Source organism: Hibiscus syriacus, unplaced genomic scaffold (genome assembly GCF_006381635.1).
Source record: "Hibiscus syriacus cultivar Baekdansim isolate YM2019G1 unplaced genomic scaffold, ASM638163v2 tig00111402_pilon, whole genome shotgun sequence".
NCBI lineage: Eukaryota > Viridiplantae > Streptophyta > Magnoliopsida > Malvales > Malvaceae > Hibiscus > Hibiscus syriacus.
In genome coordinates, this window is record NW_024063082.1 from 435765 (window position 1) to 449575 (window position 13811).

At 33.2% G+C, this 13811-nt stretch overlaps 1 protein-coding gene and 2 pseudogenes across 1 annotated transcript; all 3 read left to right on the forward strand.

Annotated features, from left to right (window-relative positions):
• The first annotated feature begins 1826 nt into the window (after nt 1-1826).
• LOC120162178 lies at nt 1827-7262 on the forward strand (annotated as a pseudogene).
• Nucleotides 7263-8532: 1270 nt separating this feature from the next.
• Nucleotides 8533-11581, forward strand: LOC120162052 (probable cyclic nucleotide-gated ion channel 14). Its single transcript, XM_039172236.1, has 8 exons — nt 8533-8576; nt 8607-8707; nt 8797-9346; nt 9453-9665; nt 9761-10062; nt 10144-10255; nt 10518-10754; nt 10842-11581. Exons 2-8 carry the CDS (start codon nt 8691-8693, stop codon nt 11541-11543), a joined length of 2133 nt encoding a protein of 710 aa, XP_039028167.1. The 5' UTR covers nt 8533-8576; nt 8607-8690; the 3' UTR covers nt 11544-11581.
• Nucleotides 11582-12522: 941 nt separating this feature from the next.
• On the forward strand, nt 12523-13805 carry LOC120162054 (annotated as a pseudogene).
• The last annotated feature ends 6 nt before the right edge of the window (nt 13806-13811 follow it).

Consider the following 13811-nt stretch of genomic DNA (forward strand, 5'->3'; position numbering starts at 1 on the left):
TCATGAATATAAAACTAAATAGTTAAAAATTTAATTTTTAAAATATGTCGTAGAATTTGGATCACTATAAACCAATTATCAATAGCAGAATAATATTCATTTCTGAAACAAATACTTCAAATAAAGGCTCATGTTACCAAAATAAAGTCAACTTGAAATATAAAAGCATTACAAATAGATGTACTTCAAGATATATGTTGATTCTCCAAGTACTCGATCTGGGGTATCTAACCAATAGTATCTGAAAGGGGAAAAATATTTTCGAAAAGTGAGCTAGACTCAGTGTGTCCCAATAGTACAATAAAATCATAGTAGGTACAATAACCGAGTAATAGTTCAGTAAATCATCATAAAATCATAATGAAGTTTAACTTTTGAAACTCGTAGTTTAAATCTCTTCTCCTGTACACCAACAGCAGTTCCCTAGAATTGCATCCGTAGGACTACCTTAAACACACAACAAAAAGGAAGTCTGCCTAAGGATAAGCTTTTGGGCCTGAATCCTTAGGTACATAGGGCTTACTCTAAGCTCACAGCAAAGAGGGCCAACCTAAGAGAGCATCTTGGGGCTCGTGAGCCTACCCAAGAGTCCATTAAGTCCGTAAGGTTTACCAGCTTGATCAGAGCTATACCTCCGTAATTCAATCCAACCCAAAATCAGTATTTCAAAAATACTATTTATGCAGTAAGCATAATTTCCATAAATCAGTAAACATCGTTATCATATATTAATAAAAACCAGTAGTCATGTATCAGTCATTTTCCATAAACCATCAATAAACAATAAATCAAAGCTTTCAATGTACCATATTTCAAAACAGATAAAACAATTAAACAGTACTTAGGGAACACACCTCGATAATAAGATCAAATTGTAGATCTACTGAGTACTGACCTCGCGACGCTCTGCTATAGTTTTCGAACCTAATTCATAATAACACTATATTACTAGAGGGTAACATAATCAATTTTTGAAATTATAAGATTTACGGGTCATACGGGTAAATACTGGCACACGCGGTTTAACTGATCTAGAGGAGCTGGGTCGAGCTGTCGAGCGATCAAGATAGTCTCTTGTACATTCAAATAATAATAATTTATCAGTATCAAGTCTTACTTAATCATTCAAATCTAAAACTCTTAAGTACATATGCACTTTTTTGGGTTTGACTATCAATTTGGATACTTTAGCGTCTGAATTTGACTAAACAGATTGCAGAATCGGAATTAGGACGTCGAAAAACATAAAGTATGACTTTTCAAAAATTCGAAATTTTGGTCAAAGTCAAAGTCAACGGGTTTGACTGATGATTTGGAGACATTTGATTTTGAATTTGGCGAAACGGACTTCAGAAACGGATTCGACACGTCGAAAAATATCATAATAGGTATACTCGAACAAAATCAAATGTCGTTTAATGACCGTTTAAAACCGGTCAAAGAGATTCAATAGTCCACCGTTTAAAAATTAATTACAAAAATAACACCATTTTTAAAAATAAATACAAAAATAACACACTTTTAAAAATAATTACGAAAACAACACCATAACTGAAATTAATTACGTATTTATCACTCTTTTAAAACTATTTATCAGCAATCTAAACCAACACCAACTATAATATGTTTTCAATCTAAACACTGAAATATTATCCAAATTAAACGATCTGACTTTACCTACGGCGGATGAACGAAACAAGACAGTTGTTGGAATGGCCAGAATCGACAAAACTTAAAACGACGATCGGGGTTTTAAGTGTCGATTTCCCTTATATATTCAGTCTATCTGTGACAGATTTCGGAACTGGGTTAGTCGGGTTGTACCGATGGTTGCTGTTGAGACTGAAGGACACGACGGTGCACCACACCACCGATCGAAGGAGGCAGGCCGAATGTTCAAGAGTGAGTTTACTGAAAAATTCAGTTTTGGGTTCTGCACGGGAGGGTATTTTTGTAGAATTTATGTGTTAACTCCTAATATAATATAAACCCACCATTATTTATTTCCAATAAAAAAAACTAAACATGGCATAGTGGGTATGCCTCTATCTCCACTTCATTTTATTTTATTCTTAGTGCTATTATAATATTTATAATACTTATTATTTTATTTATAGTTCTTATTATTTTATCTATAGTGCTATTTGATATATATATATTTTTTCTAGTAGAAAATTATGGGACAGAGTGTGACACTGTCCATCTCAATTCCTATGAGGATTGATCTTGTACTTGACGATGACAATCTAACACAGTTATGGTAGGAACCTTTCTGGGTTTAATTCAACAGAGGGAGGAGTGGGGGTTTTAATATTATGTAGCGTGTTAATCATTGGTTGGTCCAGATGTTTTTATATTTTTAAAAGTTCTAATATAAAAAATAAATGTTCAATTTATACTTTAAATTAATTTTATGCGTTTAAAATATTTTTTAATCAAATTAAATTTTAAGTTAATTTTGAGCGTTTAAAATATTTTTTACTCAAATTAGATATTTAATATTTTTTACGTTATTCTTTTACGTATTTATGTTAAAAAATATTATTTTAAATAAAAGATACCCGGTGTTGGATTGTAGCTGACCTTTACGCCGACTGTCCTTTCGCAGCGACATCTATGGCTTGAATGTAGGAGGCCCATACTAAAGCTCCCAAACTTCAACAACTTTAGCAAGCGGCGTTGAGATAAAAATTAGGGTCAGGGATTAGGACTTAAGAGTTTTTTTTATATTTATGTGATTTAAATCTTGATATTTCTTTTAAAATATTATATTTTTATACTCAATAAAAAATTTCTGAAACTAAAAATTAAAAATAATTCTACAATGTTAGAGAATTATTATAATTTATATACAAAAGATTATTTATTATAGCAAATGAAATAAAATAATATTTTAAAAAGTTATTTTTCGATATAGCATGCATTTATTATAACTAATGTCCTCTGTTACATTCTTTCATTTTAAAAAATGTTTTCATAACTATTCAGAGAAAAAAAATTATACGCAAGTAATTTCTGTAAATAAAAACATAGTGTGTATATATATATATATATATTATTTTTTAAATTAAATTTTAAGATTTAATTTAATGTTTACAATTTTATTTAATTACATATTTAGATTTAATTAAGTATTTAAATTTAATTTGTTAACTTTTTGTATTCCAAAAAGGCTTCATAATTTGGAAAAATACTTAGGTGGTGTTTGTTTTTGCAGAGGTAAAAAAATCTGCAGTCTGCGGACCATATCTGCAGACATCTACAGCAGAAGAGGTGCAGAAGAGGTGGACCAAAAGTCAACAGTCTGCAAGAAGAAGATTGTTTGTTTTTTAACGTCTACAGACTGCTAAAATGAACTGAAATATAAATAAACTGATTTTTTAAACTTAAAAGAGTTTTGCAATACTGAGATTTAAATAATTTTAGTTTTATAATACTGAAATTTAAATAATCCATACAACTACAATAATAAATTATTTAAAATAAATCAATCCATATTTTAAAATAAATCAATCCATACTAATAAATTATTTAAAATAAATCAATCCATACAACTACAATAATAAATCAATCCGTATTTTAAAATAAATCAATCCATACAAATAAATGATTTAAAATAAATCAATCTATACTAACAAATTATTTAAAATAAATCAATCCATACTAATAAATTATTTAAAATAAATCAATACATACAACTAAAATAATAAATCAATCTTTATTTTAAAATAAATCAATCCATACTAATAAATTATTTAAAATAAATCAATCCATATTTTAAAATAAATCAATCCATACTAATAAATTATTTAAAATAAATCAATCCATACAACTACAATAATAAATGAATCCATATTTTAAAATAAATCAATCCATACTAATAAATTATTTAAAATAAATCAATCCATACTAATAAATTATTTAAAATAAATCAATCCATATTTTAAAATAAATCAATCCATATAACTACAATAATAAATCAATCCATATTTTAAAATAAATCAATCCATACTAATAAATTATTTAAAATAAATCAATCCATATTTTAAAATAAATAAATCCATACTAATAAATTATTTAAAATAAATCAATCCATATTTTAAAATAAATCAATTCATACTAATAAATTATTTAAAATAAATTATTTTAAAATAAATCAATCCATATTTTATAATAAATTATTTTAAAATAAATTATTTTGTAATAAATTATTTTAAAATAAATTATTTTAAAATAAATAACCTTATTAAATTATTTAAAATTATTTTAATAAATAATTATATTTTATAATTATTCTTGAAGAGGTTTGAAGACTTTTGAAGACATAAAACCAAGTCTGCACCAAGAAGAGCTCGCGCAGACGTTTAAAGAGTTTCTGTCTTCTAAAAAACAAACAGTCTGCGAAGCCTAATGTCTGCGCGTGGTCTGCGCGACGCAGACATAAGTGGTTTGAAGAGTTTGTACAGTAAAAACAAACACCACCTTAGTAGTTATAATAAATACTCCCTCCCTAACCTTAAACCTATCACTTGTTAACTTTTTTAATCAATATTTTTAATTTTGATTCATTATTATCTGATATTAAATACTGATAAAAATATGAAAAATATATTTTAAAAATCTTAAATCAAGTAGTTTTTAAATATATATTCTATAAAATTTAATTGTTTAAAATATTTAAAATAATCATGATTAAAGTTGAAAAAAATTGTCTTTTAGAAAGTCAATAATAGATTCATTTAATGGGACAAAGGGAATAATTTATTTGATCCATAAAATTAAATTAAAGTGTCAATTTAAACCTAAAAGTTAATTAAATATTTAATTGGAGTAAGAAAATATTTAAATATAAGTTGTTTAAACTCGGGTTCTTTAGAAAGAATAACATTTTCTTACTACTAAGTCCATTCAATAAATTATATTAAATTAAATATTTTTTTATTAGTCATATATGATTAGAAATCAGTATCTATTTAAAATATTCTTAACCTTTTTACAATAAACATTTAAATATTCTTACAAATATCGGGCTCGAAAAAACCTTGAAGGATAACTACCTCTTTAACTATTACGATCGATTGATTCCTGCATTAAATGGTTAAACAAAAGTCGAGTACCAAAATGTATCACTGTCTACCTCCGTTTTGGCTCATATCACTGTCGTCTCGCCTCTTCACCTTCCATGGCTGAACAAATCTTCAAGGATCAGGATGTTAACTTTGCCGGTCGCCCCATATCCCCTTTAGACGACTGCGTCATCTTTGGAAACGACAGCTTCATCGCTGCTCCTTACGGCCATTTCTGGAGGTTCATGAAGAAACTTAGCATGAGCGAATTGCTTGGAACTCGGCAGATTCAAAGATCTCGCACCGTTCGAAATCAAGAAATCGTGAGGTTTTTACGTCGGATGATTCAAAGTGCTTCGAAAAATGAGGTCGTTGATATGGGACCAGAGCTCATGAAAGTTACGAATAATATTATCTGCATGTAGTGTGTTATTCATCCGATTTTATCTGATTTAATACTAAAATAATATTATGTTATTATATGTTAGAAGATGATTTTCAAAAATCGTCAGATCTGTTAGCCAAAACTTACGAATAAACCTTTTCGTTTCGAGGAATCCTCATGACTCTTCGAACGTAAGAAAAAATGAGCCTCCAAGCCCTCCACAATGTCATCCATTGGACATGGAGAAGAATTTCGATAAGTACACATAATATATCATAACAAAATTTAAGATGTCACTACTAAATCTATTTAATTTGCTAGTCTACAAATAGTTATAATTATTTTATGTCTGACATTACAAGTTATGATCACTATAAATACCCTTCAATCAAGACTGATAAGGAGAATGAACTTCCAACAATCTTTCTATAGACTTATTTCTCCGTCTTATGATCAACTTTATCTTACTGAGAAAAATCGATCAACGACCATATTCTAATTAATTATAATTCTCTGTTCAAATTAGGAATGATGAACTATCAATGACCGACGATATAAACTTATTCTCATTAATATATATATTAAAAAAATAATCAAACAACTAAAAAAACGTAAACAAACATCATTTTCAATATAAAAGAAAAATAAAAATAATATCAATTCTGAAGAAAAAAAAACATATATGCAACAATGACGATAACTTAACCGATTTTACCATAATTTATTGTGACGTATCCTATATGGTTATTTATGTTTATGAATATGAGAGAATTAGTTTGAATTTACGACGTGCAGGGTGGTGGCGAGTATAAGCAGTTGGGAAGACGATAACGAGGCAAAGAAAATCCAAGAGCTTGTGAAGATGTCAGTTGAGATGGCCGGAAGATGATTCTTGCTAACACATTTGGACCATTGAAGAAGCTTGGGTTCTGGTTATATTCAAACAAGTGTGAGGAGGTGGCTGCAAGGTACGATAGTCTGATGGAAAAGATATTGAGGGAGCATGAAGATAAAGCCCACGAACTCAATGGAAATGATGATTTGGTGGATGTTCTTTTGAGGGTTTATCATGATCACACGGCTGAGTTAAGGATCACTAGAGAACAAATGAAATCCTTCCTTGCGGTAAGATAAAATAATTTAAATAATGCCAATAATACTTGAATGACATAAAACTTTGGTTCCAGGAACTGTTATTCGCAGGAGCAAATATGTCAGCCGAAACCACGGAATGAGCAATAGCAGAGCTGATCAATCATCCTAGGGTAAACAAGATTGCCGGAGATGAAATCGACTCTGTTATCGGAACGAAAACCAGACTAGTTGAAGAGACAGATATCCCAAACCTTCCTTATATTCAGGCCATTGTAAAGGAAACCCTGAGGTTATATCCCAACGCTCCCTTCGCACCTCGGCTGTGCCTTAAACACAGCAAAATCGACAGCTTCGATATCCTTAACAACACACCTGTGGCCGTTAATCTTTATTCCATCATGAGGGATCAGACGATATGGGAAAACCCAGATGAGTATTGTCCTGAGAGATTCCTAATTGGCTCCCAAAGTAGTAGTGAAACACAACAATGTTTTGATTTTGTTCCGTTAGGAGGTGGAAGAAGAGCGTGCCCTGGTAAGAATCTGGCTTTCGTGTTGATGAACATCGTGATTGCATCTGTTGTTCAGTGTTTGGATTTGAAGTTCATTGGTGAAGAAGATGGAGTTGATATGCGAGAAACCATTGGCATTTCTATAGTAATGGCTTCTCCGCTCCGATGCCGTCCGGTGGTTCATTTTGATCCATTTCATAGTTAACTATTATTGTCAGAGCTGGATGGAGGAGACAGACGCTATTAAACCTTTTAAATTATAATATATTTTAAATTTATATTTTATATGAATAATTTATTTTTACTGCTAAAGTTTTATAAGTGTGTACTTCCTCGTATATTATGTGTATAAGACTTATACATGTTAGCGAATTCTGCCATTGAATAAAAAAGTTAAAGATTTTTATATAGATTAATTATTTAAATCTAATATCTTAAATTTAATTTAAAATTCAAAATAAAATAAATTAAACTAAATTCATCCAAATTTTAATTAGACTGATGTGGATTCATACCTTTTTTCAAGTTGCATAAATCAATGGAAGCATGATTACAATATGTTTCATAGTCAAGAAAACCTCACCACTAATTATAATCACCATTGAAACATTGTATAATATTCCAAATTTGTTGATAAATGATTGGACTGACCGTACGTGTTTTTCTCTCGAGGATATCGACAAAGATTTTCACTAATTCTTAATTGATTTGAAGGTACTTTTTCTTTATAAAATTATAATTTATCAATTAAGGGCAAAATTGATGGGATAATAGTTTGAAAATAAAGAATGATTTGTACGAATTTTTGTGGAATGAATAATGTATAAAGACTATTTTTCCTAGATTGCACGTAGTATGAACATCAATCTTAATAAAATAATAATCTAGAAGAAGTGTTTTTCAGGTATCTTTTAAAGACGTCAATTGATCCAGTCGTCTTTCTTTTACATAGTTCATTTCATTTTAATCGAAAAAATAATCTTACTACATCTCATATGAACAATTATTTTTTCCGCACTACATTGGCTAAAGAATTTTGCTATCGATTAATATTCAATACACCATATTATTAATAATACTATTTATAAATTTAATCTGATTCGATCAGATTTTTAGATTTGTAAGTGAAAACGTATAGAATTATGAATATTAGAGGCAAATCCCAAGAGTAGTGGGACGTTGGAGAATGAATAAAGACAAGTGGTTGGGACAACTGTCTTACAACTATTGCACTTCCCTACCTTCCTAACTCCCAATAACGAATCGTGCCTGCCTCACCTCAACTCGACACAGTGTCAGCCAAGAAATAAAAATAGGCGGAAACAGCAAACAAGATCTCCCCTTGCTCAAATATCTTCCACCTCAAAGTTTATGTTTTTCACGTCCTTTCGATTGACGCATCCTTTCTTCCAAAGTTCACAACTTGTGAATTCCTTTCTTCTTTTTGTTACTTAAGTCAACATTTTTTCTCCTTCTTCAGTTGGAAAAAGAACCCTTTTTTTTAACTGAAAGTAAGGGAGATTGAGACTTTTCAGATGATTCTTTGTTGCTTTAGAGATGCACCCATTTCTATGCCTACGCTTGTTTTCACTTTAATTCTAACTGTGTGACAATTTCAAGGGTGGAGTCCAAAATGGAGAAGCTAGTGAGGTAATGTTCACAGCATGCTGTTTTCTTTGCATTTCACATTTTCATTTTCACTTGAAATTTCCAGTGATGTTGCCTTGCTGAGTTCTCAGGTTCAACAACAATGGCAGCACAGATATGGAGGAGCCACTGCCAGTTTACAAAGCAACACTCCCTTTGTTGAAAACTGAAGGAGGTCATAGTGATAGAAATAGTAGTGGTGGTACTAATAATAATAATTGTAGAATTCCCAAATTTGGGAAGTTCAAGGTTTTTCCAGAGGATTATAAGGCAAGGAGGGAGGGAATTCTGGATCCCGGTAGCGAAAACTACTTGAAATGGAACAGGATTTTTCTCTTCTGGTGCTTGGTAGCTCTATTCGTTGATCCATTGTTTTTCTACTTGCCTTCAGTCATCAACAATGACCATACATCTTGTATGGATGCTGATCAGAATCTAGGAATTGTGGTGACATGTTTTCGAACGCTCGCCGATGCCTTCTACGCGTTGCATATAATCATCAAGTTCCGAACCGCTTACGTGTCGCCTAACTCCAGAGTATTCGGGAGGGGTGAACTCGTTACCGACCCTCGTATGATTGCCAGCAGGTATTTGAAATCGGATTTCTTCATAGATCTACTGGCTGCCCTCCCTCTTCCTCAGGTACCCGATGAAGGACTTTGAAGTCATGGATTGATGTAAATGTAGCATTCAACAGCTGAAATTTGATAACTTCATGATGTTTATTACTTTTACGTTGGTTTGGCAGATTGTGATATGGTTCATTATACCAGCAACTAGGAGTTCCCATGCTGACTATACTAATAATACACTGGTGCTGATTGTTCTAGTGCAATACGTTCCCCGGTTTTATTTAATCTTCCCTTTAAGCTCTCAGATTATCAAAAGCACCGGAGTCGTCACCAAGACCGCCTGGGCCGGAGCTGCATATAATCTATTGCTTTACATGTTAGCCAGCCATGTATGTAATAGTTTCCAGCTAGCCCTGTATGCATGTAATCTTGCCTATCCTTTTAAAGGGTAGACAGAAAGATGATTTGTCTTCTCTTATTGTAGGTTTTAGGGGCACTGTGGTACTTGCTGTCCGTCGAACAACACGTAATATGCTTGAAATCTGAATGCAGAAAAGAGACTAGCCCTCTGCAATGCAATCTTCAATACTTAGATTGTGGCACGTTGCATGACGGTGGTCGCCAGAAATGGGAAAATGCTACCGTTGTGTTTACGAAGTGTCATCCCAGTAATGACATCAGCTTCGACTATGGGATTTTCGAAATTGCTTTGACTAAGCAAGTTCTCTCTTCAGACTTCCCTCAGAAGTATTTCTATTGTCTTTGGTGGGGATTGCAGAATTTGAGGTATATATGCCTTATGAACATTGTGAAATGACTTGGTTATTGAAAATTTATATGAGTAACTCTTGCTTTCTGAATTTCCAGCTCCTATGGACAGGCATTAGATGCAAGTACATTTGTGTGGGAAACCTTGTTTGCCATACTGATTTCCATCATGGGTCTAGTTCTATTTGCGCATTTAATCGGAAATATGCAGGTACCATCGATGCCTTTTATACAATCAGTACTGCTTTCGGCATTGGATCAATATGTTTAATGTCGGGATTCAATTATCATACATATTCTTCCGCCGATGTTTGTTTCTTACTTTCTTTAGTGTGTTAAGCTTGTGCTTTTCCGTTTATCATGGTGCTCGAATTTGTTTCAACCCACAACAGAAATAGTATAACTCTGTATGACCTCCTGCATAAGCCTTGATTATGTACTCATTTCCATCTAATATGTTGTCATGGACTCAGACATACCTACAATCAATCACTGTGAGACTTGAGGAATGGAGGCTCAAGCGACGAGACACTGAAGAATGGATGAGGCATCGCCAACTCCCTGAAGATCTGCGAGAACGTGTTCAGCGTTTCGTTCATTATAAATGGCTTGCAACTCGAGGTGTGGATGAAGAATCAATAGTACGGGCATTACCTCCTGATCTGCGTCGAGATATCCAACGCCATCTATGTTTGGACCTTGTCCGGCGTGTAAGTTCTGCTTGCTACTTTCATGTACTCAATGGCATGCAATAAAAATAGTTGAAAAGAGATTGGTTTGTATTATCACAATTTCAGGTCCCCATTTTCTCACAAATGGATGATCAGCTGCTGGATGCCATATGTGAGCGCTTAGTATCCTCCTTAAATACTCAAGGAACCTACATAGTTCGGGAAGGCGACCCTGTCACGGAGATGCTCTTTATTATCCGAGGAAAGCTAGAGAGTTGTACGACAAACGGAGGCCGGACCGGATTCTTCAATTCGATCACTCTTAGACCAGGTGATTTTTGTGGTGAGGAGCTACTTTCTTGGGCTCTCCTTCCTAAATCTTCCTCGAACTTGCCTTCGTCTACGAGAACGGTAAGAGCATTAGTCGAGGTAGAGGCCTTTGTATTGAGAGCAGAAGATCTCAAATTCGTCGCCAATCAGTTCCGACGTCTCCATAGCAAGAAGCTGCAACACACGTTTAGGTACCATTCTTATCAATGGAGGACATGGGGTGCATGCTTTATTCAAGCGGCTTGGCGTCGATATATGAAGAGAATGATGGCCAGAAACCTTAGCATGATGGAGTATGATGAAACACAAGAGGAAGAAAACGGTCTCGTCGCGTCTTCGACATCTAACCGCGCAAGACAGAATTTAGGTGTGAAGATACTAGCATCGAAGTTTGCGGCTAATACACGGCGAGGGGCTCAGAAGATGAAGGGTGTTGACATGCCTAAGTTGCAGAAGCCCCAGGAACCAGACTTCTCAGAAGAGCCAGGTTATGAGTAAAATTTACCAAGGAAACTCCATATTGCATATTATGAGTAAAAATCTCCGGGTGTGCAGCGGAAGTGGCCGCTCTAACTTGCAAGTTAAATGTTACAATATTATTATATTTTCATCAACAAATTCAAACATGGAAAGTCCATGCATTATTTATTGTTCAAATTTAAAACTTAAATTTACTCAAATTCAATTAAAATTTTGATTTTCATATCGTGATGATCTATATTAAAATATATTTGAATAATTAAATTTTAAAAAATCACCGAATCGAAATAATTTAAAAAAGTAATCCAATTTAAAATCAATAAGATGATAATTAAGGGTGAATAAAACTCGTATCAACTCGACAAAATCAATTTTTTCAACTCCACGCTAAAAAGTTTGACTCGTAATTTCATAAATTCAACTTGACTCGAAACTTTTTTAAATAAAAATTGAATTATAAAATATGACTCTATCAACTCAAAATTTTTAGTGATTAATGGATTCATTTTAGTCTTTCAATTTTGCATGACATATGTATATCAAATATAAAAAAAATATGAATAAATAAATATATATATATATATATCATAAATAATTATAAAAATTTATTTAAATTTGAATCAGCTAATATCAAAATATTATAAATATTCGTAATTAAAAATTTTAAATCTACTGGATCGAATATTTTCCTTAGGTACAGCTGTACAAGAAGAAAGTCAATTTGCGGTTGCTTTCTACATTACTGATAATAACGCCCAACCCCACCCCCAAAACCGAAAAAGTTCCTTTCTCCGGTGAAACAGACAATCCTGGCCTCTCCACCCTCCAATTTTCAACCCGTAATAAAATCCTCCTATTTAGCTAAGCCTCTTCCACGTATTAACTTTTTATTGGCTGTGTCTAGATCTCCCTTGCCCCACATTGCACCGTCATCGAGCAACTTGATCAAAGCATCAATCATAAGTCTTAACAGAAACCAGTACCAAGACCTTTCAGACACAAAGGCAAAGAGAGAATACATTATAATATAAAGTTACGAAAATATACGATTAAAAATATTAATATTTTTAATATTTTTTATAGAATGATATTTAAAATATTATTTTTATTAAAAATATTAATTTTTTCACATAAAATAAATATTTTTATATTAATATTTTGATAAAAAAAAATAATATTTTAAATAAAATCTGATATTAATATTTTTGATAAAAAAATAATATTTTAAGTAACTCTATATTAAAAATATTAAAAATATATTAACATTTTTATTTTTTATTTTCCTAGTCTTATATTATACTTATATTAACATCCCCAAATTTTCATTTACTTGTCGGAATGGCGTCCAAGTTGTGCGACTCGTGCAAATCAGCAACTGCCACTCTCTTCTGCCGGCCTGACTCGGCCTTTCTCTGCTCCAACTGTGATTCCAAAATCCACACCGCCAACGAGTTAGCCTCGCGTATGCTCGGGTTTTGATCTGTGAAGTGTGCGAACAAGCTCCAGCTCACGTCACCTGCAAGGCCGACTCAGCCGCTCTCTGCTTCACTTGCGACCGAGACATCCACTCGGCTAACCCTCTCGCTCGCCGACACGAGCGCGTTCCGTTGGCTCCTTTCTATGGTTCAGTCAAGCCCAACACGGAGTTTAACTTCCTCGAAGACCGTTACTTCTCCGACGTCGATGGTGACGCTGACAACAGCAGCAGCAGGGAAGAAGAGGAGGCTGCCTTGTGGCTACTTCCCAATCCTAACAACCACAAGGGTCTCGAAAGCCCTGACCTGAACACGGGGCAGTACGTGTTTTCCAAGATGGATCCGTATCTGGACCTGGATTACGGGCATTTAGATCCGAAAAAGGAAAATGGGGACCATGACCAGGAGCAGAACAGCTCTGCAACCGACGGAATTGTCCCGGTCCAAAACAAAACAGTACAAGCTCCGATGGTTAACGACAACTGCTTCGACTTGGACGTCACTACACCCAAAGCTTTCCCTTACGGCTACAACTACAAGTCTACAACTACAACCCTCACTGCCTTAGCCAGAGTGTAAGCATTAATCCAAAGCAGCTACTAGTACTATGTCCTATAACTAAAGTTTCAAATTTTAAATATGTTATTGTGCTTTTTTTTTCAAGTATCATCATCATTGTTGGATGTCGGGGTTGTGCCAGATGGTAGTACGATGACGGACATATCAGTCCCTTGCGGGAAAGGGTCGACGGAATCAACCCATCAGAAGGCGGTGCAACTTTCACTGCTCACTAAAATAATATTTTTTGTTC